Genomic DNA, 26,640 nt, shown 5'->3' with positions numbered 1-26,640 from the left:
AGTAAACATTCTTATGTGCAACCTGTATCAAATCTGCCAATTAACAGAACTATATTTGAAGTTAGAGATTCTGGAATGGATATCCAGGTGCTAGTTTAAGGCATATCCTCCATTATACACTAGATCCCATGTTTTCAGACTCTAGGATATTGCTTCTGAAGATATCTACTTTTTCCTTGATCATTAACTTTTCTTTGTCCTAGATCATTATTCAACTAGTAAAATGTACGAGAACTTTTGTTTTATCACTAAAACAGACACCTAGATATAATTTTAGTTAATGTCTCCCCAAAGCAATTGAGACTTCTAATGCTAGCTGTAAGATCTGATTGTTATAGACTGCTCACTTATTATAGTCATTGTATTAAGCACTTCACAAATGTTTTCCTAGTTAAATCTCAGTGTTTCCATGCTATGCATAAGGTTTTCAGTGGCTCCTTCCTCTGAAGTGGACAGCCGATTCCTTCTTCATTGTCTGGAAGCTCTGCTAAAACCTCTGCATTTTGTTAGCATTTGAAATACAAGACAGAGCTTCCAGCATCACCGCAACACACAAGCCACCACCGTCTGACAGACAAGTGGCGCATGGTTTAAAATCAGGAAAGGTGTTGTGTCAGGGTTATATCCTCTCACCCTACTTATTCAAATCACCAGAGAAGCTAGATTATATGAAGAATTATATGAAGACTCGGGATGGGAGGAAGGTTTATTAATGACCTGTGATATGGAGGTGACACAACTTCGCTTGCTGAAAGTGAAGACTAGGTGAACTTCCTGATGCAGCCTTCAGTAAGGATTACAACTCAAATGTAAAGACCCAAATCCTCACAGATGAACCAGTAAGTAACATCATGATAAAAGGAGAAAGGATGAAAATTGTTAAGGATTTCATCTTGCTTGGAACCACAATCAGTGCTCATGGAAGCAGCAGTATAATTCAAATCTGCTGTACAAAACCTTTTGGTGTGTTGAAAGAAAGAATATTGTATTGAAGAGTAAGTGTGCCTGGCCCAAGCCATGGTATTCTGATTGCCTCCTATGCATGTAAAAGTTGGACATTGAATAAGAAGACTACAGAACTGATGCATTTGAATTGTGGTCTGGAGAAGAATATTGAAAGTACAATGGACAGCTAAAAGGACAAACCAATCTGTCTTGGAAGAAAGACAACCAGAATGCTCCTTAGAGGCAAACATGGCAAGACTTTGTCTCATATACTTTGGACATATTGTCAAGAGGGACCAGTCCCTGGAGAAGGAAATCATGCTTGGTAAAGTGGAGGGGCAGCAAGAGAGGAGGGCCATTAATGAGACTGACTAACATATTGACTGTTGTAATGGGCTCAGGCATAGGAACTGTGCAGAGGGCACAGGCCTGGGCAGTGTTTCATTCTCCTGTGCATGCACAGGTTCACTATGGTTGGAACTGATTCTATGGCACCTAACAATTCCCAGTTAATTCTCACAAGTTTTAAAATAGATCATCTTCATTTTACAGATAAGGAAAATAAGGCTTAGAGATTAGTAACCTGCCCAAGGTAACAGAGTTAGTAAATACTAGACTAAGATTCAAACTGACTTCAGTTTGTATTTTTAAAGTGATACACTAAGGATTATGTAATGTTAATTGCATGCACACTAATGCAGGTAAGGTTTAATTCACTTTATAATATTTATATATTTAATGCCATTTAATAATATAAAAATAAAATTAAAGTTACAAAACCCACAAAAATTTCTCATTTACAACACATTCACATTATCACATATCTTATAAAAGAAAAATTCAAGCATACCAATAACTTGACGATAAAAACTTATCTAGTCCAAAAGTTTTACAGTTAGGTCATTTGAGTTAAAAAATATGGTTATCCTGTTTTATGCAAAAATTTAATAAAACTAATGTTAAATGGAATATCATAATTTTATACATCAATGGAATTACATTGAAAAATCAGAAATGGTCACTGAACATTGAGTATCTACTAGTACTACAACCCAAATATTACATATTTCTTTACACTTGAGTAAACAATGGAAGAAAGTCTGCTTCATGTTTGAACCAGAAATTTGGAAAACCTTGCAACAAGGATGAGAAGCATTTTTATTTGACCTTTACTTTCAATGAAAAATAAAGCTGGTGTCTCTACATTCACATAAGTATGTATAAAGGGTGTTTCTAGCACTGAGTTTCCAAGTTTGCTGAAGATGGAATTTGCCTATAGAGTTTAAAAAAACAAAACAAAATCAAGGTCCACATACAAAACCCCAACAATCAAACCCACTGCCATGGAGCCATGGAGTAGAACTGCCTCAGGGGGTCCCAAGGCTGGAAATCTTGACAGAAGCAGATGGTCCTATCTTTCTATTCAAGAGTAGGCTGGTGGGTTGACCTACTGACTGACCTCTTGGTTAGCAGTCAAGCCACTTTACCACCTGTGTCACCACGGCTCTTTTATGGCCCTTTAAAATACGGATTTAATTGGTATAAGGTAGGCCTTGCACATACGGAATATTTTAAAACTACCTACATGATTCTAATGTGAAGAAAAGCTTGAAAATTACTATCTTAGGATACTGTCCTAGAATTATAGAGGTCAATATTCAGCTTGCTTTGCTTGTAGTGGATTAATAGCTATTAGAAAATTAATACTAAAAAGTGAGATTCTATTTTCCCAGATCTGGAGCAACGACAAGCACAATTCCAAAACCATCAAGTTTATTGCAACATAGAGACCCTATGAGGCAGAGTGAAACTTCCCCTGTGCATTTCTGAGGCTGTAAATCTTTATGGGAGCTAAAAGCTTCATTTTGGGGTTTTGAACTACTGACCTTGCAGTTAGCGGTCAAATGTGTAATCCACTACACCACCAGAGATCCTGACATAAAAAAAAACCAAACACCATACTCACTGCAGTGAGTCGATGCAAACTCATATCAACCCCTATAGAACAGGGTAGAATTGCCCATGTGAGTTCCCCAGACGGTAACTCTTTATCACAGTAGAAAGCCTTGTTTTTCTCCGACAGAGCGGCTGGTGGTTTTGAATTGCTGACCTTGTGGTTAGCAGCCCAAAGAGTAACCACTATGCTACCAGTTCCTACATATGTACCCTTTGAATTAATACGCGAGTGCCTTATAGTTCTTTTATTATATTTCATCTTTTAGTAGATACATGATCATAAGAATTCAAAAGATTTTTTTTGGAAAAAAAAAAGACAGTGATTGAATCAATTGGGATAAATGCTTAAGACAAAATATAATTTTAAACACGTGTGCGCACGCGAGTGCATGTTATATATATATGAGGGGAGTTCAAAAAGTTCATGAAAATAATTTCATTATCTTTTCATTTCATTTCTCCATAAACCTTTCAAAGCCCCTTTTAGGAACTCATACATGCATAGTTTAAAAATACACACATACACATATATCTAAATAGACCAAAACCAGAAAAAAAAAATACACAAAGGAGTGCAAGTTTAGCAGTTGAGAATTGTCTTCAATTATTTTTCACATTCAAGTACACTAAGAAACAAAGTAAGGAACTTACTAGCATTTTAGCTAATTATGCATAATCACATATCAGATAAGTTTTCTTTTAAAAACAGAATTATAGCTGAATCTTAAACACATGTCAATGTTCAAAATGCAAGTAAATAAAATCCTTATATACTTCACAATTTTTCCATAGTTCTATTAAAAAGATTGTTTCTGGTTAAAATATTTGGATCACTTTTTTCTCTTCTTTGCTCTTAGTTGAGATTCAGTATTTTGTTAGAAATCTCACGTTGAAAATGCATTTATGAAAGCTATTTTGATATCTCTTGACATCCTATTTAGGAAAACTTCATTAACAACAGACATCCTTTTTAGTATACAAGTTTTCAGATATGGCTTCATTTATTAAAATTTCTTAAGTATATAATTTTTTAGTCAGTATCTTAGACTACGAAACTTTGGTTTTCTTAAAATCAGCATTGGTTGCTTGATTGTAGGTTTGTCGCCAAAAAGTGCTGCTTCGCTCTCAGTGGTTGGAAATCTTTTCTGATATATCAAAGGGTATTCCTTCTGAAACTTAAATTGGAGTTGAGATATTAGAGGGTGTTTAGCACTATTTCACTGGCTTTTACAAAGATGCATTATCGGGAGGAGTCACCTTTCTACTTTGTCCCAATCACCCTACTTTTCTTACATGTGAAAGACTATAAGATCTTAAATCTATTAACATTCTAGGATTTGCTTCTGCTGAATCCTGCCTACCCCTGCCTCCCTCCCACCCTACTGATTTGCTTCCTTCTCACTTATAAAGCCATAGGTCAGAGAGTATATAAGTCACGCAAAGATACTTCGTATACATCAAATTTTCTAACTGCCCTGCCAGACGAACTCAGAAATAATTATAGGAGACAACAGTAAGTAGTAAAGGAGAGTATCGATTTTAAACAAGAAACTGATTCTATAATCAACAGCAGCATAGTAAGAATTGATGCATAATATGATTTGAGAATCAGCTTATCCTCTTACCTGTTTTAGTTTTTTTTTCTTCTCCTTTAGAGGCAAACTATTGTTTTTAATAATATTCTCTAAAAGTTCTGCAATTGCAGCTTGAGAGGTAGAAATTTTTTGTTCATCAAACTCTTCAGCACTTATTTGCTTACAGTATGAGTAAGTTGGCAAAGGATCAATCAGTCCATCTCCAGGAATTTTTATCTGTAATAAACACAATGAAACAGTACAAAGTCACTAATTCTGCTTATGCTCATATCTGGTGTTATTTTGGTGGAATTTAGCACCTATTAATTTATTACCAGTGAGATGGTCAGCACATTAAGAAAATGGTGTATTTAGCAGTATAGAATAATGATCAATCAGTAGGATTTAAATGCTAGTTCCACAACATACTAGCTTTGTAGCCTTCAAAGAAACTAGTTTTTCTTGATTTGTTTCTTCAACTGTAAAATGGGGGAAGCACAAACTAATGTATAATAAAGTACCATATATACTTGTGTATAAGCCGAGTTTTTTCAGCACATTTTTAATGCAGTTTTTGTAGTAAAAATTATGTGTCTCGGCTGATATTCGGGTCGGCTTATACTTGAGTATGTACAGTACTCGGCACATACTAAGCATTGACTTAATTTATTAAATAAATTATAACTATTAATCCTATGTTTTATTCTTTTCACTGTAAAATAATAATCTAAGTGATATTTTAATTGATTTGGAAACATGAACGTTCTGACTCAGTGAAAGTTTGTCATTTATTGTTTTGGAGGTCCAGGGGAAAGAAACGAGGGTCGTTACTGGAATGGTCTGTTAGGAAACATGACTGTATGTGTGGGTCTGCCACCAACGGACTAGAACAGATTCTACTGTTTTGGGCTACTTAGCATTGCTTCTCTGCTTTTTGAACGGTTTCTTCCCAGTCTACTCCCACTCCCCTCACTTTCTTTGAAGAGCGGATTCTCCTCTACTGCCAATCAGAGTCTGTACACCCCTGCCTATTCCATTCCATTCTATTCACGCTCACCTACGTAAAGGATGAGCATTTAACTCAGATGGGCCAGTGTCCAAACCCAGGACTTTCAAAACAATAGGTCAAAGGGTGGTTTTGGCTCAAGGGCCTTTTCAAGTTACATATCTGACCACATGAAAGAGGAATTTGCAAACACAAAACCCAAAGGAAAAAAGACAGAAACAGAAAAGATGGAAATTGTCTACATTTCTGACTTTTTAAAGGCTAAGCTGATTAAGTCCTCTTTTTATTTAGGGGAATTTGAAATGAGTTTCTAGGTGCAATTGGCTAATGCAGAGAATACCCACCTGACCGCTTCTTAAGTAGTCAAGATGTTTCTCCACTGCAGTATGTAAGTAAGAGGGTACTTGAAGAATTTCCTGATGGTGATCCATTAAGAAGGAAACTAATCTTGCAGCAAGAAGCTCATCAAGATCTACTTCTTCTGCACAGCATAGCACACAACGAGAAAATGTCCGTACCATCTAGAAACATGAAGATGGGAAGTAAGAACCTATTGCTTTATATACAGAACATTAAGTTTTATCAGTAGAGCAGTACTTTCAGGTAGCATTATGCTAAAGCCCTGAGATAAAGTGATAAGCAGTTTCAGTTTAAAACTGAGGCCAATAATTTATTACAGTTAGATAAGGATGCCTGCTATGCTTAAGTCCTCTTTAAAGTACTTGTTAAGTATTTTCTTAATGTAATTCCCAAAAGATTAAACAAAGCCTTAGGCTTTTCTTTAATTTTGTCACAATTTTATCAGTAAATACCAGATGTTCCATTAATCCCTTATAGACATAAGTTGCTTAAATTTGAAGATTACTGGAGAACAATGGATTATGCATTAATCTCACACAAAAAACCAAGATGTTGAAATATACAATATATAGAACTCATCAGCAGTTGCAAAATTGGTATCATTTATCTTTTGAAATGCTGAAAATTATATTTTAATGTTTATTCCATCAATTTTTAAAAGCAGTACAGAACATATACATTGCTTAATGCCATCTTGATGGATCTTCAAATTTTGGATACATTTTTTCCCTCAATACTCATTTATATTCATTTAATGCAATACAAATACATGTACACACTCATACTAAAATAATTAGATTAGACATTTATTTTAAGCATTATGTGCATAGTAAGTGATTATACATCCTTACTGAACTGAAATATTTTCGGTTCTACTACTACACAGTAGGCATTTTGGGGGGCCTCTTTCTAAGAATCAGACCTAAGTTATTTTCCCCTGTATGTTAGCACTGGGTAGCTCATCGACTCTCACAACTTCACCTTCTAACTCTAGCTGTTTTGACTGGACCTTCTCATAAAGGTTCAAGTCGCACCGTAATGACACAAAGACGTGCATATGACTGAGAGAAGTTGTCTGGAGCCAAAATTTCCACAGTGCCCACACATTCCCACCGAATACAACTGGCACAAGGCAATAGAATGTGGTCTGCCAGACTGGGTCAATCATTGTGAAATAACAGAGGATAAGGGAGCAGCAAAGTCAAAGGTAGCTATGAAGCCCAGAATGTGGAAGTGTAACAGACTGGGCACAAATGATTAATGAAAATGCAGAGATTCTCTAATTCAAGAATCTGAGATTTCAAGTCAAAGACACTACTAGAGTAAAATAAAAAAAACCCCAAAACCCCCAAACCTTCACTGCCATCAAACCAACACTCAGTGACTTTATGGGCTGATTAGAATGGCCTCTTTGGGTTTCTGTGGCTGCAAATCTTATGGAAGCAGAAAGCTTCATCTTTCTTCAGAGGAGCAGCTGGGGGTAGGTTCACACTGTCCACCTTGAGGTCAACAGTCTAACGTGCAATCCCCTACACCAGGCTCTTTCCTACTACAGTCGGACTTTGAAATGAAGTTTCTGTTTTGGGTTTATGAACTAGAGCTTATAAAGCTTCTATGGATTAGAAGTGGCTCAACAGTGGGTTTGTTATTTTGGGTGTTCTTTCCTTTAGAAATAAACTTACCAGTGATCTTGTACCCATTGCATCATGGAGTCTGGGCATATCAACATTTTGACTCATACGCGAAATCATACGCATTAAGAGTTGAAGCTTTCTACGATTTGGTGGGGGAAGTAACAAGCAACATAACTGCAGAGCGTCGATGGCAACCCTCTCTAAATGAGGCTGCAGCAAACCTAGAGGGTAAAGTTACCCAAAAAAAAGGAAAAGGGAAAAAATCACCAAGGCCTTGAACTCATGCTAGCATATAGAAAAGGTGAAATAAACGAAATAAGGAGAGCAGAATCACCTTTTTGTATTTTCTTTTTTGACTGTTTCTATAAACTACTGTTCTACAAATGAAACCATTGTTTTCTCCATAAACTATTTCCACGTGTCAGAATTGGACCCTTTACTTATTACAAATAGAGCGACCCAGAATAAGTGAAACTGAAGGGAAAGAAAGTAAGTGCTTTAGAAAACTAGAGTAAATCCTAGTCGTGCCATGAAAAAGTCCCTTAGATAAGAGACCCTTTGATTCTACTGGGGGGAAAATTAAAGCAATTCATTGAAGAAAAATTAGGAAAGCAAGAGATAGGATTAGTAAACACTGAAAGTTAATAATACATGCATTGAAGGCATCAACCTTACTTTGTGTGCCAGCCAACATAGAAGGTGGAGAAAAAGAATTTTCTGAAAGTTCTATTGTGCTTTTGCAGAGTCTTTTACTGAATGTGGCAGGTTCTCCAGGTTGACTTTCCGTAGCTGTTTGTGCACTTGTGTTGCCTTGTCCAATTTGATTGATATGATCTGGTCTAACGGTAATTTCAGCCACTGGTGTATTGATACAACTACTCTTTCTTGTATTACTTCTTAAAAGCAAACTCTGAGACCTACAAAGCTGCTTTGGCTTGCAGTTCCCATTACATAACTCTTCTTGGTCTTGAACAGTCAAAGTAGAGGTTCTCTTATAACCAACAGAGAGTGGCTTTTGATAATTTTCCTTTGAATGAAGACTTAATAAGGGCTGAGGCTCTATAAATTGTTTATTGTTTTGTACATCTGAATGCACAACAGATTGGTGGAAGACAGTGGAGACATCTTTACTTGAGCTATGTGATACATCTACAATTCCTTCCAAAGAATAGCACCTCGATTTGATGTTAGAAGACTGAGCATGCATACTACTCAAGCCTATTAAATTATGACAGCTTCCTCCCATTATGTTATTAGCACTGGCTCTTCTGTTTCTTAATTTAATGGGTTGCATTTTCTTAGCACATCTTTCTTTAGATCCTTGATTACTTTTTGTCAGTTTTTCTGTAGAAACGGATTCATCCTTGTTTTTGTCTTTATGAAGCAGACTGAGAAGAAGGCATTCAGTTGATTTGAAGGAATTCAAACTAGGTGAGTGAAGGGCTTGTGAAGACTGTGGATCATCTTGCATTTTAGGTATCCCATGGGGTCTATGTGAAACTGTGATGTAGCCACAAACAACTACCAGGAAATGAAACAAAAATTAAGATGCAACCGTATGACAGTGGACAAAAATAAAACAAAACAATGGTAAAGTGAAAAATAAGCACCACTATAGTACATATTGCATATTGTTAGTAAAGTATAAATAGCAGGTGTTTAATTCAGAAGCCACTTAAATTCTTAAGACACATGCAACAAACATTCAGTTACAAGCGTGCAAGTCTGATTAGAGGTTTTCCCATTTGATATGATATAAATAACTTTAAAAATGTTTTCAACAAACACTTAGCAATACTTATACAGAACTCAAGGGGAGAATACGTTTGGTACTGTGTTCCTAATCAGACACTTTTGAGCCTAGTTTCTATTCAGCCCTTGATGGGCCAAGCCATGTGCAATAGATGCCTTGGACTTTAGATTCTATCCTTAAAAAAGCTCACAGCATCCTTCCTAAGCCACACACACCAGAAGGACTCAAGGCGAAAAACTCCACTAAATAAACTGGTTTTAACTCAAGCTCACCTGCAGCAGATTTAAGGAAATGATTATCTCCTGGACGTAAGGCTAAACATGCCAGAGTGAGAGAAGAAACGGATGACTGCTACTCCAACATTATGGAATTGGCGGTCATTGGACTTTGGTTTGGATCTCATGCTTTGAAGATACCCAATAGATGGTGTCCCTGAACTACCATATATATATTTACTCTTTTAATGACGTCTTCTTGCTTTATTATGACATTTATTAATCTGGGAAGCATGGATCTACCTTTGGGAATGAGTGTTGAAGCTTTTGCCCTATCACCAACCCCCATTGTTTATGTAAATCGTATCCAGTCATTTAAGAGTTTAATCTGTACATGCCAATAATTTATGTATTGTTGGGGGGGGGATTTCCCCCCCCCCCCAACAATTCAATGTATTGGACCAATAAAATACATTGAGAAAACTCTGCTCTCAGTTTATAAGAATTAGATAACTTTTCATTCTAACTGCAATATTATGATTTAAAATAATTCAGTCTGTCATCTTCATATTTACTCATACTTTTAGACAATTTAATTATAGAAAGCTTGAAAACCTTAATAAAATAGTAAGTAAAACTCTATACATACCCAAGATATTCACAAATAATTCATAATATTCAAAGGTAAGTAGAGGTTCAGAGAGATTGAGAAAATAATCTGCAATTGTCCTGAATACATCTCGTTCAAATCCAATATAAGTTGGGTTATTCATATCATTACTTCTTGGCCCTAAGAAGTAGAAGGCAAAACAACATAGGCAGTATATATATATATAGAGAGAGAGAGAAAGAGGGAGAGACACACACACACACACACACACACACACACACACACACACACACACACATCAAAGCATAACCAAATCCACAATTATAGGGTTGACTCTGAAACCGCAGGGAAGAATGTTCCACAGGGTTTCCAAGGCAGACTACCGCATTTTTCTCCCACAAAGCACCTGGTAGGTTCAAAGGGCTGATCTTTCAGTGATAATTAACCCATTATACCACCAAGGTATAATTTATCTCACACATAATAATTTATAATATTTTAAATATTTTTAGAAAAAAGCTTACGACTTTTCTTTCCTGGAAGAACTGAGCTTTCACAACAAATTCTGACACATTAGAAATGTGAGAGTTATGCATATCTCATTCTTTCTTATTCTCTTTTCACTGGAAATTACTGTAACCAATTTCTAGCATTTTATTTTAGTATTGATATATTTGAAAAATTATACCTAAAGCAAAATTTTAAAACGTTCTTACTCTGACAGTATTAGAAAAGTCGACTTTTAATAAGCCTTAATTGTAACCTTTTCTTAAAGCAAAGACTATCTGATAATGTAAACAATTCTCCAATTTTTCTCTTGATAAGAGATATTGTCTGACATGAAGCATACTCTCAATCATTTAAAATAATAGCTGTACACTTTTTTCAAGCTTTAAAATTACTGTGAAAATTATTATGTCAACTCTTAACAATAAGATCTCATCTTTATTCATATGAGAAAATTGAGGCGGAATAACTTGTCCAAAATCAAATATCCCATGGCAGACCAAGGCTAGAATTAGAACTTGGAATAGGTGTGAAGCAAGAACAAGACACGGGACCTTAAATTCCAACAACCTTTGAAGTGGGTGCAATGGACCGCATATCAGGATCACCCACGAGGTGTTTATTCCTTTATCAGACCAGACCCTATGAAGATGATGAGAGAAATTTCTATTTTTTTTAATGTGCAGAAAACTCTCTAACCCTTATTGTTTTTTCACTGAGGTGTGTGTGTGTTGGGGATGAGGGAGGAGTTTGGGATGTTTTACTCCTAATTGCTTCCTCTGTCTCAGAAGACTACTGTGGAGATTGAACAGAAGTCAAATAACAGTCTGAATACTGACCAAACCCAACCCTGCCGTCAAGTCCGTTCTGACTCCTTGCCACCCTCTCAGATGGGGGTTTCCGAGACTGAGTCTTTAGAACAAACTGTCTGGTGAGTCTGAACCACTGACTTTCCCATTGATCCAACAACACTTAGCCCTTGCACCACTAGGACTCATTCGCTTAATGTCAGAGGACAAAAATGTGAGATATCTATATCTAGATATATAGATAGGTATATAGATAGATAGATATCACATCACAATAGAAGTTTATTTTCCCACAATTTGGGAACCAAAGATCAACATGTCAGGGGGCCAATTACCTCTAGATCGGTGGATCTCAACCTTCCTAATGCCGCCATCCTTTAATATAGTCCCTCATGTTGTGGTGATTCCCCCAACCATATTATTTTCGTTGCTACTTCATAAATGAAATTTTGCTACTGTTACATATCAGGCGACCCCCATGAAAGGGTTGTTCGACCACCAAAGGTGTCGCAACCCACAGGTTGAGAACCACTGCTCTAGATGCTCTGGAAGAGAATGCCTCTTCCAGCATTCCTTCACTGGTAGCCTTATCTAGCCAGTCTCTCCTGTCTCTTATCAAGACACGTGTCATTGGATTTAGAATCCACCAGGATATGAAGCCCAGGTGGTACAGTGGGTCACATGGGGGGCTGCTATCCACAAAGTCAATGATTCAAAAGATCCCAGGAACCACTTCACAGGAAAAAGAGGAGACTACCAGCTCCTGCCAAGGTTTATAGTCTCAGAGACCTAAAAGGGCAAGTCTGCTCTGCCATTTAGTTCGCCATGTGCCAGCAGTGAACCCATGGGAGTGGGCTAGGATAATACAGGATGATCTCTTCTAAAGATCCTCCACTTGATCATATTTGCAAAGGCTCTTAACATTCACAACTTCTAAGATAGGGCATGGCCAATATTTTAAAGCTAAGTTGCCACTGAACCAATGATAAATACCATGTACATAGCAAGTACCATTAAAGAATTTGTAAAATAAATAGTCATGCCACAAGAAAGAAAATCAATTTCTTGGAAGTGTTAGGAAGCCTCAAACCCCATAGGGTATTTCCTGGGGGTGTCCTATGACAGATGTTCAAAGGCATACAATGTCACCCCCATAAACCAAAACCACGGAACTGATATACACCTTAAAATGTCTAGACAAATGACCATAAATAAGTCCAGTCTAATTGGAATCATTTCCTCCCCCAAGCAATTATAAGGCACAAATAAGTTTAAATTACATATACTCTGAGGTGACTTTACAGACATCTTGGATTAAACATGGGCATAGTTATTTTTACAAATCACTTTGTTTTAGTTGTTGAATTATTCCATATTTTATTTTGGTTAGTGGTTACAGGGACCTATAAACTTCATTATTATTTTTTATTATGATTATGGATTATGAGGGAGTACCTTCCAAAAAACCTGGGATTCTTTCAAAGCTATATATTTAATTTCATTTTTTTTTTTTTACAAAACAATCTTATCACTTTCAAAGCAGTCTCCATTACACTTAATACATTTGTCAAATTTGCAATTCCATTCTTGGAAACGTTTTTTCAAACTCATCTGTTTGGATGGCTGATAGCACCTCCCTCATTTTTTCACCTCTTCCATGTTGTCAAATCGCTGTCCTTTCATGTTTCTCTGCTTTCACGGAAGCAAAAAGAAGTTGCACGAATAGAAGCCGGGTGAGTAAGATGCATAGGGCAAGAGAGGCATGCTGCTTTTTGTCAAAAGCTGGCACACTTGAGATGGCTGGTGGCAAAACCAATCCCATCTGCCACAAATCAGGCCTTTTTTTGTCACAAGCTGTTATGCAATCTTTTCAAAACCTTGAAATAGAAAGCTTGAACAGTCTGACCTGGAGGAATGAACTCCAAATGTGCTATGAGTGGACATTTTCGTCTGTTCTGGAAGTTGATGGACGTCTAGGACGGGGTGTACTATCAATCAACATTTCACCTTTATGAAGTGAAAAACCACTCATACTCTAGTTTTCCCCATAGTGCTGTTCATGTAAGCTGTGTTCAACACCACAACAGTTTCTGTGGCAATTTTCCCAAGCAGGAAACAAAATTTCACAGCTGCACGCTGTTCTCTTAAATCAGCCATCACAAAAAACAAGGTTCTAGAGAAACTGCTTTTACAAAAAAATTTACTGTGCCCAGAGAGAACCTTCCCAGGCGATGCCACTGGGTGGACTAACTTAGTGACTTACTGAATGCTTGCCTAGTGGGCATAATACATACTATGAAAGCTCTGCTCTGCCCACAGCAATTCCAGTTTTTTGAGGGTACCTCCTTTGTAGGTGGGGGAATAAAATTATTTTACATTGAAATCTAATAAATAAGGTCTTTGGTATCATTGGTATAACACTGATTGGGAAAAGAGGAAGATACAAATTCCTAGTGAAAGTACATAAGAGAAATCGCTGTAAGTATACTTACCTGTGTTGCTAAAAAGAATTCAAGGTGTGAAAGGGATGGGTGGGTAGATAGATATGTTAAAAAATATGCAAATGACTATTAAAAACCTTAGGTTTGTCATCAAAACTATTAACATGATTTGGTAAAATGTTTCTGTAAAATTCATTTTCTTTCAATTTATTGGTGGCTTTTTTTGTTGCCATATTGATACCTAGTAGACAGCAGGTGACAAGTACTGAATATTAATAAAACCCTGTTATATTTTTTAAAATAGTAACTTTATAAGACTGTGAAAAAAAGATTTTAAACTGAAATTAATAACATATACCATTGTACTATAGAGTTACTATGCATCAGCATCGATGCAAGGGCAGCAAGTTTTTACCTCTGTAAATCAATAAAACAAAACAACAAAAAAGAAAGTAATTAAGATTTTATAATTAAACCTTAACCCAGGGTATTAAACTACAAAATCAATTATCACTGATCATTGTGGAAACGTTTCATCAATGAAATGCTAAATCATGATTTGTTGATTAGTGACAGATCACTTTTTTCATAATGAGAGCCTTATTATGAATATTCAAGAAATCTGATGACGAAGCATGTTATAAAGCACCTGAATATTGAAATCATTTACAGTGTCAAGGGGACTGAGATGGGCTTTATGGGACTTCATTTCTGGATTAGCCATTTCCACGTATGGTCTATTTTACTTTGGATATGCCATTTGGATTCTCTGGGCTTCACTGAGGCAATTGGAATAGATCATACCTTAAAAATCCTTTATGATCCTGGAGTCAAGGATTTTATGATTTGTGTCGCATGAGCTATACATGATTGGCTTGCATTATTAAATTTCCTTGACATAAAAAATGTCAAGGAGTATATAGCACGTTCTACACATAAAGAAAGTCTTTTAGACTTTCCTTTAAACATCAAGAGCAATGACAGTTTAGTCTTAACAGGAATTCTTAACTCACTTTAAAATGTAGCTTGTTGATATTAAATATTATCAACATAAAACATTTCTTTATTTAACTTACAATTTGCTAGGCACTTCATGGCAGATAATACCCAGTGAGGAAGGTCATCTATATCAAAAGAAAAAAAAAGGCATTTTAAAGCAAATAAGTTGTTCTAATAACATATTTAAATTTTTAAAACAATTTTTATAATTGTAAATCATAAACACCCACCCATCAGGGTTTAACCCCATCAACCACTCCCCAGGAGAGAAGACCTGATGCTGTGCTTTAATGAGCTTGAAACCTTAGACACCCTGTGGGCAGCTCTACTCTGTTCTATGGGGCTCTGGGTTGGAATAAACTTGAGGCTGTGGAACAACACGTAATACAAGGGGTAAAAAAGTATTGTTATATTTAATATGACATAGAATTAAGTCAATTTAAAATTTATCTTTAACAATTTGTACAGGTCTTATGTTTGACTCTTCTCATAATATGTAAAACAACTAGCTACCTCAAATCCAGGATTAATTTATAAGGAGGTTTCCAAATAAACACCTTCTCTTCAACTGTTTTTCTGTCGCTAACTAGGCTTTTTGAATATTATTGATTTGAATAAAACCCGTGAACTATTCTGAATATTGGGTACTGGGGGAGCTAGCCGTTTATGATTGACTACTAGCCCAAACATTGGCGGTTCAAACACACCTACCCAGGAGTGCTGTCGGAAGACCTGGCAATCTGCGTTTGTAAATATCTCCGCCAAGACACCCTGCTGGAGCAGTTCTACTAAGTAACGCATGGGGTCCCCAGGCACCACGACGGACTCAGCATAGTGTCTGGTTGTGGTTTCATGACTAGGCTTGTATAGTCTTCCAATGGACAGTGACTGAAATATTCTGCATAAAACTAGCAATTTCTGACACAAATGCAAACACAGGTGTTTGACTTTTATGGTTAGAAAGGGTACAAAACTTAGATGAGAATATGTACTATTAAGGATGCTGTTTTAGATGATAAAAACTGGCCCAAAGCCACATTCAGATGCACCCTAAATTCATCAGAACTCAGCAGGTTTGATACATATTTTGTTCCTATAATTAAAAGTCTCAACGATCTTGCCCACAGAAACTCAAGGTCATGCATGCCAGTTAATGCCATGAGAAAGATGAGTCCATCTTCTAAAAATACATTCTGATACTATTTCTATTTTTACCATCTAAGTTCCCTAATGTACTTGACTTGAATTTTTTCCTGATTTTCTTTTATTATATCTGAAATCAATACACAAGGCAAATATGAAACAAAACACTGACTCCATAGAGTAGAACTGCCCCCACAAGATTTCTGAGGTGGTAATCTTTATGAAAGCAGATTGTCATATCTTTCTCTCAGAGTAGCTGGTTTAGTTGGGATGGTTTTATATCAATAATCTATGCAATCCAGTCTGCACCCCAATATATAGCTACAACTTTGAGGCAAACTAAAAGCAAAACCCTAGTGTGCTTTAACCACTGCATCAACACACCGGGTTCCCATATAACAGAATACAAGAAAGTCTGCCCCTTACGACGCTAGTGCTCGAGTCTGAACTTGTTATTGAAGTTTTATGTATATATTTTGACCCTAGCAAATTTGAATTTAACTATTCATGTAGGCTCCAAGAAAGCACAAACTATTCAGTTCCTCGCCCACTGTAGGTGTTCACTAAAATAATATGGTTTATTATACTTGTGTGCCTTTTGAATGTCTAGCATCTTTTTTTAAAAAACATGTGTGAATCCACCTAGAGCTAAATATTTCTTTTAATAGCATGAATAACATTTGCTTAAAATGTTCCCGTGTTGATTTAACAATAGCCTCCTGAGCATCTCCAATTAAAGAATTCGACTTACAACTTTCTACCCTTACTATATCTACAAACCTCGTTAGCAAGTTTGAAAGGACTGATTTATTTTGTTATGTATGTTTCGTTATACCAACCTGATTTGTCTTGTAATATGACTACTCCATGTTTACTTGTATTGGTCATGTTATACATTATATATTGAGGAAGTACTTGTCTTGGATTTATGACTTCTTCTAGGGATGATACACCTAAAATAGTTTGTAGGCTAAATGAAAGAACAGAAAAACAATTTTTCCTCACAAAATAAGTTGTGTAGAATACAAATGTTAAATTGTAATACCGGAGCACAAGCAAATACAGGCATCAAATGTTTTCCTTTTATTTGAACAAAACCTCTAAGACTTGATATTTACTATCTGTTTTAAATTATATTGCTAGCAATAATCTATGGAGTCCTGTATGTACCCAACTATACAACTACAACTTTGAGTCAAACTAAAAGCAAATCATATGTAAATATTCTATTTCTACTATACTAGAGCTTTAGCAAGAACATTTATTAAGAAACATTATGCAGATGAAATTCTATATCTTAAGGACTAATCTGATTTTTCTTATGTGCCCATTTTGATGAAAATGTTACTCTAACAATCTGAACACCCCAGGAACTTGGTTATAGGTTCCTTTTAGCTTACTAGATCAGTACAATATATCTCCAAGCTTCTTCTACATCTTCTTGTCTTATTTCTCTGTTATCAACTGTGTTTTCTTGATCTTCATTCATTATTTCATACATCATTTTCTCTGTATTTTCCTAAAAAAAAAAAAGTTACTTGGTTTAATGTTATATATAAATTATGGAATTATTGAACAGACACTAGACACTGTCTGCCGTATTTAGTACTTATATCAGAATCAGTCCGTTGTGGGAGTTATGCAAGGTAAGGGTCGCATGAAGACTCATGTTGAATATGGTGATGGGGGTTTTCATTTGGTAGCTGTCTCCTTATCCTGCACGTCAATTTAAAACAAAACTTGTTTAAAACATAAATAATGTCTCAAGTATGCCTCGTTACCATTTTAATCACCAATTCTTTGTCTTCCAAACATATCTTCAAAAAATTTAAAATATAAAGTGAGAGATTTTAGTACTGGCCTTAAATATTTAAAAATTTTTTCTTAAAAAAAAAGAAAAGAATTTTCTTACAAAAATATATTAAAAATTCACTGATGGTTAGTATTATTATTAATAAATTATACTTAAGTTGGTGACTAGTAAGACTGATTTACCTGAGAGGAACGTAATCCATGCTTTTTAGGAGTTCTACGAGATAAGTTTTGTAATTTGAAAATATTATCTTTGGACAAGTTCTCTATGCTGTTTTTTCTCAGTTCTGGATGCCTTCTTGGAAGAGGTTTAAGTGGAGAAGTTGCCGGAAATCTAGTTTAGAAATAACATGCAATTAATTCATGTGAGATCAGAAACAAATTTTTGGAGCCATTCAAAAAACACAGAAACATCCTGATTTATACTACCTATAAATGGAGATGATACAACATAAATCAATTTTCCCATGAAATCTTTCTCAACTGTTTTAATATTTTCCTGCTTTCTTTAATATAATGTATATACTTTAACTCTGTACTTAAAGCTAAATTTGACTCACAGTGAGCCTACGTGGCAAAGCAGACTGCCCCATAGGGTTTCCAAGGCTTTAATAGCTACGGAAGCTCTCTGCCATGTCTTTCTTCTGTGGAGCCTCTGGGTGGGTTCGAAGCACCAGCCTTTTGGTTTGTGGTCTCGTGTTTACAGGCTGCAATACTAGAGCTCCTTGATTTCTGGATAACTCAAGGTTATTATTAGGATCAGTTCTGTTGGAGAGCAATTTCTTACACAGAAAACAGCACTACAATGCTGCTTTTCTGCATGCCTTGGACGAGCTATCTAATTTGTAGATTTGCTGTTGCCATTTCCAGGCTTTACTCCATGTTGCTCCCACTGATTATAGTATTCTTTCCTCCCTTCGTTTGATAATAAAATATTCCAAAGACATAAAAGTGGGAGAATACAATCTAACATCCATATATAAACCCAGAAACTAGTGCAATTGTTAAAATTTTGTCACAGACTTTGTTTTTTAAAATGAAACCTTACAGATCATTGTTCCCTAGTATTCTTTGCTTATTCCGTTTCATCCCTCCCTTCCTAAGGCAAATCAGTAAACTATAGTTAATGTATTTCCTTCTTGTTCATGGTTTTACACTTTTAGCACACATAAGATATGGCTTTGAGTTAGTTAATTGTGCCAGCCTGGCCGATAATCACATGTGGTGCTAGTTGAAAGGCGGAAGGATAAATGGGTGGTGAAGCCTCGCCTTTCTAGTTCTCGGGTCTCTTGTTTTGTGATGGTTGCATCGGGTGCAGCTGCCTTAGCAGTTCCCTGCTTCCGCTTGCAAGATTGACTTCCTACAAGACATCCCCAAGGAGAAGCTACATGGACCTATCCCGATGCAGCCCTGGGTGCTGGAGCAGCCATGTGGAGACCCCTGCCAGCGCTGAGATGCTTGTTCGTTCACTGACTCAGCTTTCCTCCTGCAGTCAGCATCATTGCCTCTGTTTTGTGAGCTGGAGGACTTTGTGGACTGGTGTTGGGTTAATGGGTTAATGTTGGACTTGTGGGCTTGGGCAGCATTGGGTTGGGATGTTTTCGTGATGCACATTTTCTTTGCATAAAACTCTCTGATTCATGAGTTGCTATGGATTTGTTTCTCCAAAGTACCTAGACTAATACAGGCTTAATGCTTACTTAGTTCACATTTTGGTATCATTTATCATACATTAAATTTTTACATAGGCGTTAGTGTCCTTATAAGTTCTGTTGCACCCTAACATCATAAACTATTTTCATACATTTTCCCTTAAGAGATTTAGTTTTTGTATTTAGGTATTTAATCCACATACAACTTATTTTTGTGGCAAATATCAAAATGTAATTTTATTCTTCTGCTCATAAATACCTAATTGTACGAACACATAAATTGTAGGGCTTTTCTTTACCCCTTGATTTGTGAGATCCTATCAGTCTTATAATATTAACTTCCCCTATATGGGTACACTTATTTTTTTCCTAATATTTAATTGTTTAAGTTTAACTGACGCCCACATATCAGGTTTGGCAATTCTCCTGGCTCCAGTTATTTAAAATTGCATTGGGTCTTTACATTTCCAAATAAATTTTAGAATCTGCTTGTCAAAATCTACAAGAAATTAGGGATTTAAATGAAAATGCACCAAATTTATAAAGTAATTTGGGAATGATCAAATTATCTCATTCATGAATAATTTTTCTGACTGAGGACTTGCACATACTGGGTAATTTTATTTCTAGGTACTTTGTAGCTTTATTACTATTCTCAAATATGAGGGTCAGAGACCAGTTGATGAGTTTTTACAGAAATCCAGGTAAGAGAGACTACTGATTAAAAAATTAAAAAGAACATTCATAATAGTAAGAGAGATGGACTATAATAGAAAGATATTAGATAACTAATTAGAATTAAGTTGTATGATTTGATAAGTTATATTGTAAAAAGGGAAAAAGCAAAATCAAAAACCCAGCAAATATAGGAAAGAGAGTCCCATTTCCTTATACATGGAAGCTGTAATTTAGGTTAGAGGAAGAGAGTAATTCTAATTATGCTGTTTGAAGTGCTGAGCAAGTAGGCATTTAATAAATGGTTCTAAAGCTCAGGAGAGATATTTGGGTTGGAAATATGGAAGTCATAGGAATGGTCCATGAAGACAGGACATGAGCTTGCCCATGGTCAAAGGTGAAGCTGGACACGTTCTGGAGCTTGAGGACCACCATTAAGCTTACAGAGTGAGGGCGCCCACAGAGATGACCGAGGAAAGCTTTGTAGCAGGTGATACAGAACAGACTATTCTTGTTGGTCATACAGCAGCTTACTTAAATAACAAAGGTGACATAAATCACTTTTGACACACAGGCAAGAATCAATTTCTAAAGCATTTCAACTAAAAAGTACCAATGCTGTAGAGAACAAACAAACAAACAAACAAACAAATAAAAGATGAACATTAGAATTCAAAGACCTACTTTAAGGGGTTATATAACAAGAAATAGCCAATGTGTGTGAGAGAAAAAGTAACTACACTGGCCTGAGGAAGTGAGTCTGCAATGCTTCACAGAGAGCATGATGGGCCAAGGGGGGAAAAAGTATAAATGGACTAGTCTGACCAATGTGCTCAGTATTTCAACGTGGTGAATACTTTCGAAGGAGCAAGATTTGTTGAAGCATAGCCTCAGTTTCCTCATCCATAAAAAGAGGCTAATATTTAAGTCTAATTGACTAGTCTAGAGATTAAATAAGAAAATACCTAAATCACCAAGCAAGCTTCCTGGTAGATGCTACTGGCTTAATAAACACTTTCTAGACTATCTTAGATTATATTAGCTTTCATCTTGCCTAAGAGCACCCAAAACAAACTACGATTGTGTTGAATCCAACTGACAGTGACTCTATTTGGGGTTTCCAATGCTTCAAGATCTATAAATTTGTCTTTGTAAATCTAGAATCCATGAAACTAACATTATTAATCAGTCCTTGAAATGTGACAGGGCTTTCAATATCATAGACTGGTAATATCGCACTCTTTCCACCCAACTCCCTATTTTGTTATGTGTATTATTTCACATTTAACAGATTGAATTTTAGAGCAATAAACTTTAAGCTTACTGATTTTTCTAAATGGTTTTAAATAGATTACGAACAGTAACAATTTTAAAGGAAAACACTACTTCTGAAAAAGCAGAGTGAAATAAAACGTTATTGGTTAAGTATTTCATTTAACAGTTATATTTTCTGTTTAGTACCTGAATAGTTGATTGTTGTCATCAAGGTTTTCTGATCCCCATCTGCCTTTGATATCTTCAATTACATGATTCTTAAGAAATTTTCTCAGCAGTTGGATAGTCTGTTGCCTTGTAACTTCAGGACCAAAATTGCTATTATTTCTTAGTAGGTCATAAAGCCAGTCCACTGCTTCACAAGCTGTGAAACAATTACCATGCTTTTTAAAATGTTGCCTATGTTTTCTTAGAGGCATTCCTGCCCGAAAAGATGTCTTAACGTCATTCCACTGCAGAAAAAAAGAAGGGTGAGGGGGATAAACATTAACAAATGAAATCTCTTAATGAGTGCCAATAAATTAGACAAAGAAGTCTTTCGTTGCATCTAATTACAGTGTAAAAAAGGAGCTGATACCAAGGGTTCAAGTAGAAAGCAGTTTTGAGAATAATGAGGGCAACAGATATACAAATGTGCTTGACACAATGGATGTATATATGGATTGTGATAAGAGTTGTAAGAACCCCCAATAAAATGATTAAAAATAAATCACGAAGTTATTCATCTTATTTGTGCTACATAAAGTTTTATATTTAATTTTATGAATTCTAATACTGATTTGATTAATTCTAATACTGATTTGATTAATTCTAATACTATCACTATATTTTTCTGTAATAGTTTTTACTAAAAACATTCCATAGGATGGTCAACTAATTTTAGAAGTTTAGGATTAAGGAAGGAGAACTGCTGTGAACCTACTTGTGGATCCTCAGTAGGAAAAGCATGTGTCCCTGTGGTTGCTTTTAATTAAGGCCTCATGGCAACCCTGTGTGTGCCTCGGAATTGTGCTCCATGTGGTTATGAATGGCAGATTTTTCCGATGTTGATCATTAGGCTTTTCTTTAGAGGAGCCTCTGGGTAAACTTGAACCTTAACTTAAAGTTAGAATCAATTAGTGATGGTGGCACCGTGCTTTGTATTTATTATGTCACAGTATTTCTATGAGTAGCTACTAGAATTTCTGATTTTATACATAAGAAAAACAAAGCATAGAGAAATCCAATAATTTGGCCCAGGTCACACAGCTAAGTGTTGAACTCAGGCCTTCAGACAGGTTTGATTGACTCAACTATTAACTCAACTATGATGCTGGTTAAACAAAACATCAGCAGGCAATGCTTTATTGGCAAAAAACTTTAATATTAAAACAAGTCATATATTTATTTACTTATTAGTATCACTTATATGAGGATTACTATTGTGGATTCAAATTCACCTTGAGGCTCCTAAGAAAATTAAGTAAACTGCAAATGTATTCCATATTTAATGACATTGTTACATACCTACATTTTTTAAAAGATATCAATTGTTTTCAAATTGTCATCAAATTAGCCAAATTTGTTTGTGATAGTTCTAACAGTGGACTATGGAATTAGTGGTGCTAAAAAAGAAACACATCAGTTTTTTAATTGAAAAAATCCTACTGGGTCAAAAAATTTTATTTGTGAACCCTAGATATAAAACTGCTAGCTTTACTACCATATGCAACCTATGCGAGCAGATAATCAGAGAAGCTGAATTATGTGAAAAAGGATGCAGCATCAGAAAAATTGGAGGAAATCTTATTAACGCCCTTTATTAAGTCAATGACGCAAACCATGCTTGCTGAAAGTGAGGATTTGAAGTACTTACTGATGAAGATTCAAGAATGGTTTACAACACAATGTAAAGAAAACCAAAATTCTCACAACTGGACCAATAGGTAACATCATGTGAATGAAGCAAAAAGATGGAAGTTGGCACGGGTTTTGTCTTGCCTCAATCTACAGTCACTGCTCATGGAAGCAGCCATCACCAGATCAAATGATCCACTACATTGGGTAAATTTTCTGCATGAGATTGCTTTATAGTGTTGAGAAGCAAGGTTACTTTGAGGACTAAGTTGTACCTGACTCAAGCCCTGGTATTTTTAATCCTCATATGCATGTGAAAGTTGGGCACTGACTAAGGAGGACCGAAGAAGAATCAACGTGCATGAATTTTGGTGCTGGTGAAGATTATTGAATAGTACCATGGGCATGGTCAGCAGTTTGCAACCACCAGCAGCTTCAAGGGAGAAAGATGGGGCTTTCTACTGTAACCAGTCTCAGAAACCCCCAGGGGGTGGGGGGTGTGTGTGTCACTGAGTCAGCTTTGGCTAGATGGCAGTGTGTCTGGTTTTTTGGTGTTCCGGAACCTGAGGGTGCTCTCAAACTGCCAACCTTCTGAATAGCAGTCCAGTGCTAAACTGCACCACTCAGTAACTCCCCAAATTTCTTTTCATATTTCTTTTAAAAACATACAGTGAGCTGCTTACTACTGGCCTGGGGACATAGAAGTGAAAATGGCTCTGTCTCACAGGAACTCCATTGGGCAGAGTCGAACTGCCTCTGTGGGTTTCCAAGGCAATGAACCTTTACAGGAGCAGAAAGTCTCATCTTTCTCCTGGGGAGCTGTGGGGGTTTCAAACTGCTGACCTTGTGATTAGCAACTCAAGTTGTAACCCACTATGCTCTCAGGGCCATGCAGTATAGTAGTTTGTTTAACAGTGAGCTTAAGAGTCAAGCTGCATGAATTTGTTACTAGGCTCTAGCTCTACTACTTATTGCTTAATATGACCTTTTGGGCAAGTTATTGTTCTTCCTGTCTCAGTTTCCTTATTCATAAAATGGGGATAACAGTACTTACCTAACTAGTTTGTTGTAAGGATAAAACTAATATACTTACTAGTAATCACTCAGTAAATGCTTTCCTCCACTTTGTCTACTTTTATTCAATGTAATCAATTTATAAACTATGGTGACCAGATTCATGTTCCTTCCAGTCCTAGATTCTATCACTTACAGGGATGAACACAATCAATACCTTACTGAGCAGCAGACTTCTTAGAGAGAACATTCTACCAGGAGGATCGGAATTCTCCCAGGCCTGCCACTTAGCATTTATGCAACTTCAGGGAAGACACATGTTTTGTGAGCTGCAGTTTCCATACTGGTAAAATAGAGCTAAAGTACATGCCCACTGCGAGGATACAGGGATGCAGTATGTAAGTGCTTTGAAACCCTAAAAAGCACCGTTTTATTGAAAATCAAGCCATTACAACTAGGTAGAACAGAATAGAACTGGCTTCTAATAATATAAAGAAGGTATAGTCTTTCAGAGAAACCGACTGCCACATCTGTGCCTCAAGGAGCCTGGTGGGTTGGAACCACCAATCCTTCTGTTCCCAGCCAGTGTTTAACCACTGCACCGCCAGGGCTTCTTTAAATGTGCAAAACACGGGATAGCTGTACACAACCAACCACTACCAATGGCTACTGAAGAAAATCGAACTCACAGCCAGGGCGTAGATCCCACTCAGTGACCCTGCAGGTGCCGAGGCTCTAACTCCTGATGGAAATAGAACGCCTCATCTTTCTCCCCTCTGAGTGGCTGCTGGTGGTTATTTATTTATTTATTTTTGTAGAGATGATTTTATTGGGGGCTCTTATAACAAACAATCCATATACCAATTGTATCATGCATATCTGTACATATGTTGCCATCATTATTTTCTAAACATTTACTTCCTAATTGAGGCCATGGTATCAGCACTTTTTCCCCTCCCTCTCCCCCTTGATGAATTATAAATTATTATTTTCATATATTACACGCTGTCTCCCTTCCCCCACAGTTTCTGTTGTTTCTCACCACCCCCCTCGCGGGTGATTATGTGTCGATCATTGTGATCAGTATCCCCTTCCTCTCCTCTTATCCTCACCTTCCCCCTCCCCTCCTGGTATCGCTGCTCAGTTTCTGTTACTGAGGGGTGAAGCTGAACTGGATCGTGAGCTCTTATCTGTACCAGTGTACAAGCTCCGGTTTAGCCCTAAGTGAAAGGCACGACTGGGGTCATGAGAGTGGGGGGTGAGGAAGCCTCAAGGAACTAGAGGAATATTGGGTGTTTCATCGGAGCTATACTGAGCTTAGTTGACTTATCCCGTTGAGTTGATGCTGATTCACAGCGACCCTACAGGGCAGGGTAGAACTGTAACTGTTTACGTAAGTAGAAAGCCTCGTCTTTCTCCCCCAGAGCCCTGGAGGTTTCGAACTGCTGTCCTTGCAGTTAGCAGCCCAACGCGTAACTACTAAACCACCAGGGCTCCTGATAAAGACTGGTAGATCCTTCCAAATACATCGTCCTTATCTATATAGCTGTTAAACGCGCCAGGTCCAGCAAAATGATGCCGTCACATTAGCCCCTAATGTGGTTCTCAACCTTCCTAATGCCGCGACCCTTTAATACAGTGCCTCATGTTGGGGTGACCCCCCTCTCAACCATAAAATTATTTTCGATGCTACTTCATCAGTGTAATATTGCTACTGTGATGAATCGGGGGAACCCTGTGAAAGGGTCGTTCGACCCCCAAAGGGGTCGCGACCCACATTTGACCCTACTGTCTGATCCTGAAGGGGTAAAGGCGTGGGAGCAGGGACAATCGGTATGATGTCCAGCAATCGCTGGGATCCCCAGAGAGGGTGCAGTTCAGCTTCTTCCTGGCTGCACTCAAGGGCCTTGGCGGCAGGGACCCCTGGTGGTGCGGTGGTTAAGCGCTCGGCAGCTAGCTGCAAAGTCAGCAGTTCGAACCCACCCGCCACCCGTGGGAGTAAGGAGGCAGTCAGCTCCAGTATAGATGGCCGCGTCACCGCACGTTATGGGGCAGTTCTACTGCATCCTCCCAGGTCGCCAGGAGTGGGGATGGATTCTCTGAGCGGGTGTTTCTTTTCCATCGAACCGCGGGTCTTCAGGAGCTGCCCCTCCCACCAGGCTGCATTTACAAACGGCCCTTCTAACTGGCCCCTAGCCCGGCTGACAGATCTCGCCGTCCGGCGGCGACTTACCAACTTGGTGGCCCGATAAGGTCCGGGAGGCACACCCGGATTCTCCATTCTGCCCGACGGACCCAGAGTCCGTCAGGGTCCGGCGCCGTCCATGACTCGCCACCCGGAGGTGGAGACGCACAACCGTTGGCCCCGCCGCCGATTTGAAACTCCAGAGGCGGCGCTGATTCGCGGATTGGCCGGGCCGCCGG

The 26,640-nt window shown here is 37.3% G+C and overlaps 1 protein-coding gene across 2 annotated transcripts; it reads right to left on the bottom strand.

Moving 5' to 3' along the window:
* Positions 1-3,045: 3,045 nt before the first annotated feature.
* Positions 3,046-26,518, bottom strand: DEPDC1 (DEP domain containing 1). 2 transcript variants are annotated; one of them, XM_004699339.2, is made up of 12 exons: positions 26,450-26,518; positions 21,553-21,818; positions 17,948-18,098; positions 17,353-17,471; positions 16,792-16,922; positions 14,887-14,934; positions 10,093-10,233; positions 8,151-8,996; positions 7,524-7,696; positions 5,826-6,002; positions 4,527-4,712; positions 3,046-4,076 (listed from the first exon to the last, which is right to left on the bottom strand). In XM_004699339.2, the coding sequence occupies exons 1-12, from the start codon at positions 26,495-26,497 to the stop codon at positions 3,936-3,938; spliced, it is 2,427 nt and encodes an 808-aa protein (XP_004699396.1). In that variant the 5' UTR covers positions 26,498-26,518; the 3' UTR covers positions 3,046-3,935. The 2 variants fall into 2 exon arrangements, with proteins under 2 accessions (XP_004699396.1, XP_045148014.1); XM_045292079.1 differs by lacking the exon at positions 8,151-8,996.
* Between the last annotated feature and the right edge of the window lie 122 nt (positions 26,519-26,640).

This window comes from Echinops telfairi, unplaced genomic scaffold (assembly GCF_000313985.2).
Source record: "Echinops telfairi isolate 266 unplaced genomic scaffold, ASM31398v2 ScPeMD7_443;HRSCAF=831, whole genome shotgun sequence".
Taxonomy (NCBI): Eukaryota; Metazoa; Chordata; class Mammalia; order Afrosoricida; family Tenrecidae; genus Echinops; species Echinops telfairi.
Note: the sequence above shows the minus strand (reverse complement) of the source record. Positions and strands in the feature narration are given on the sequence as shown.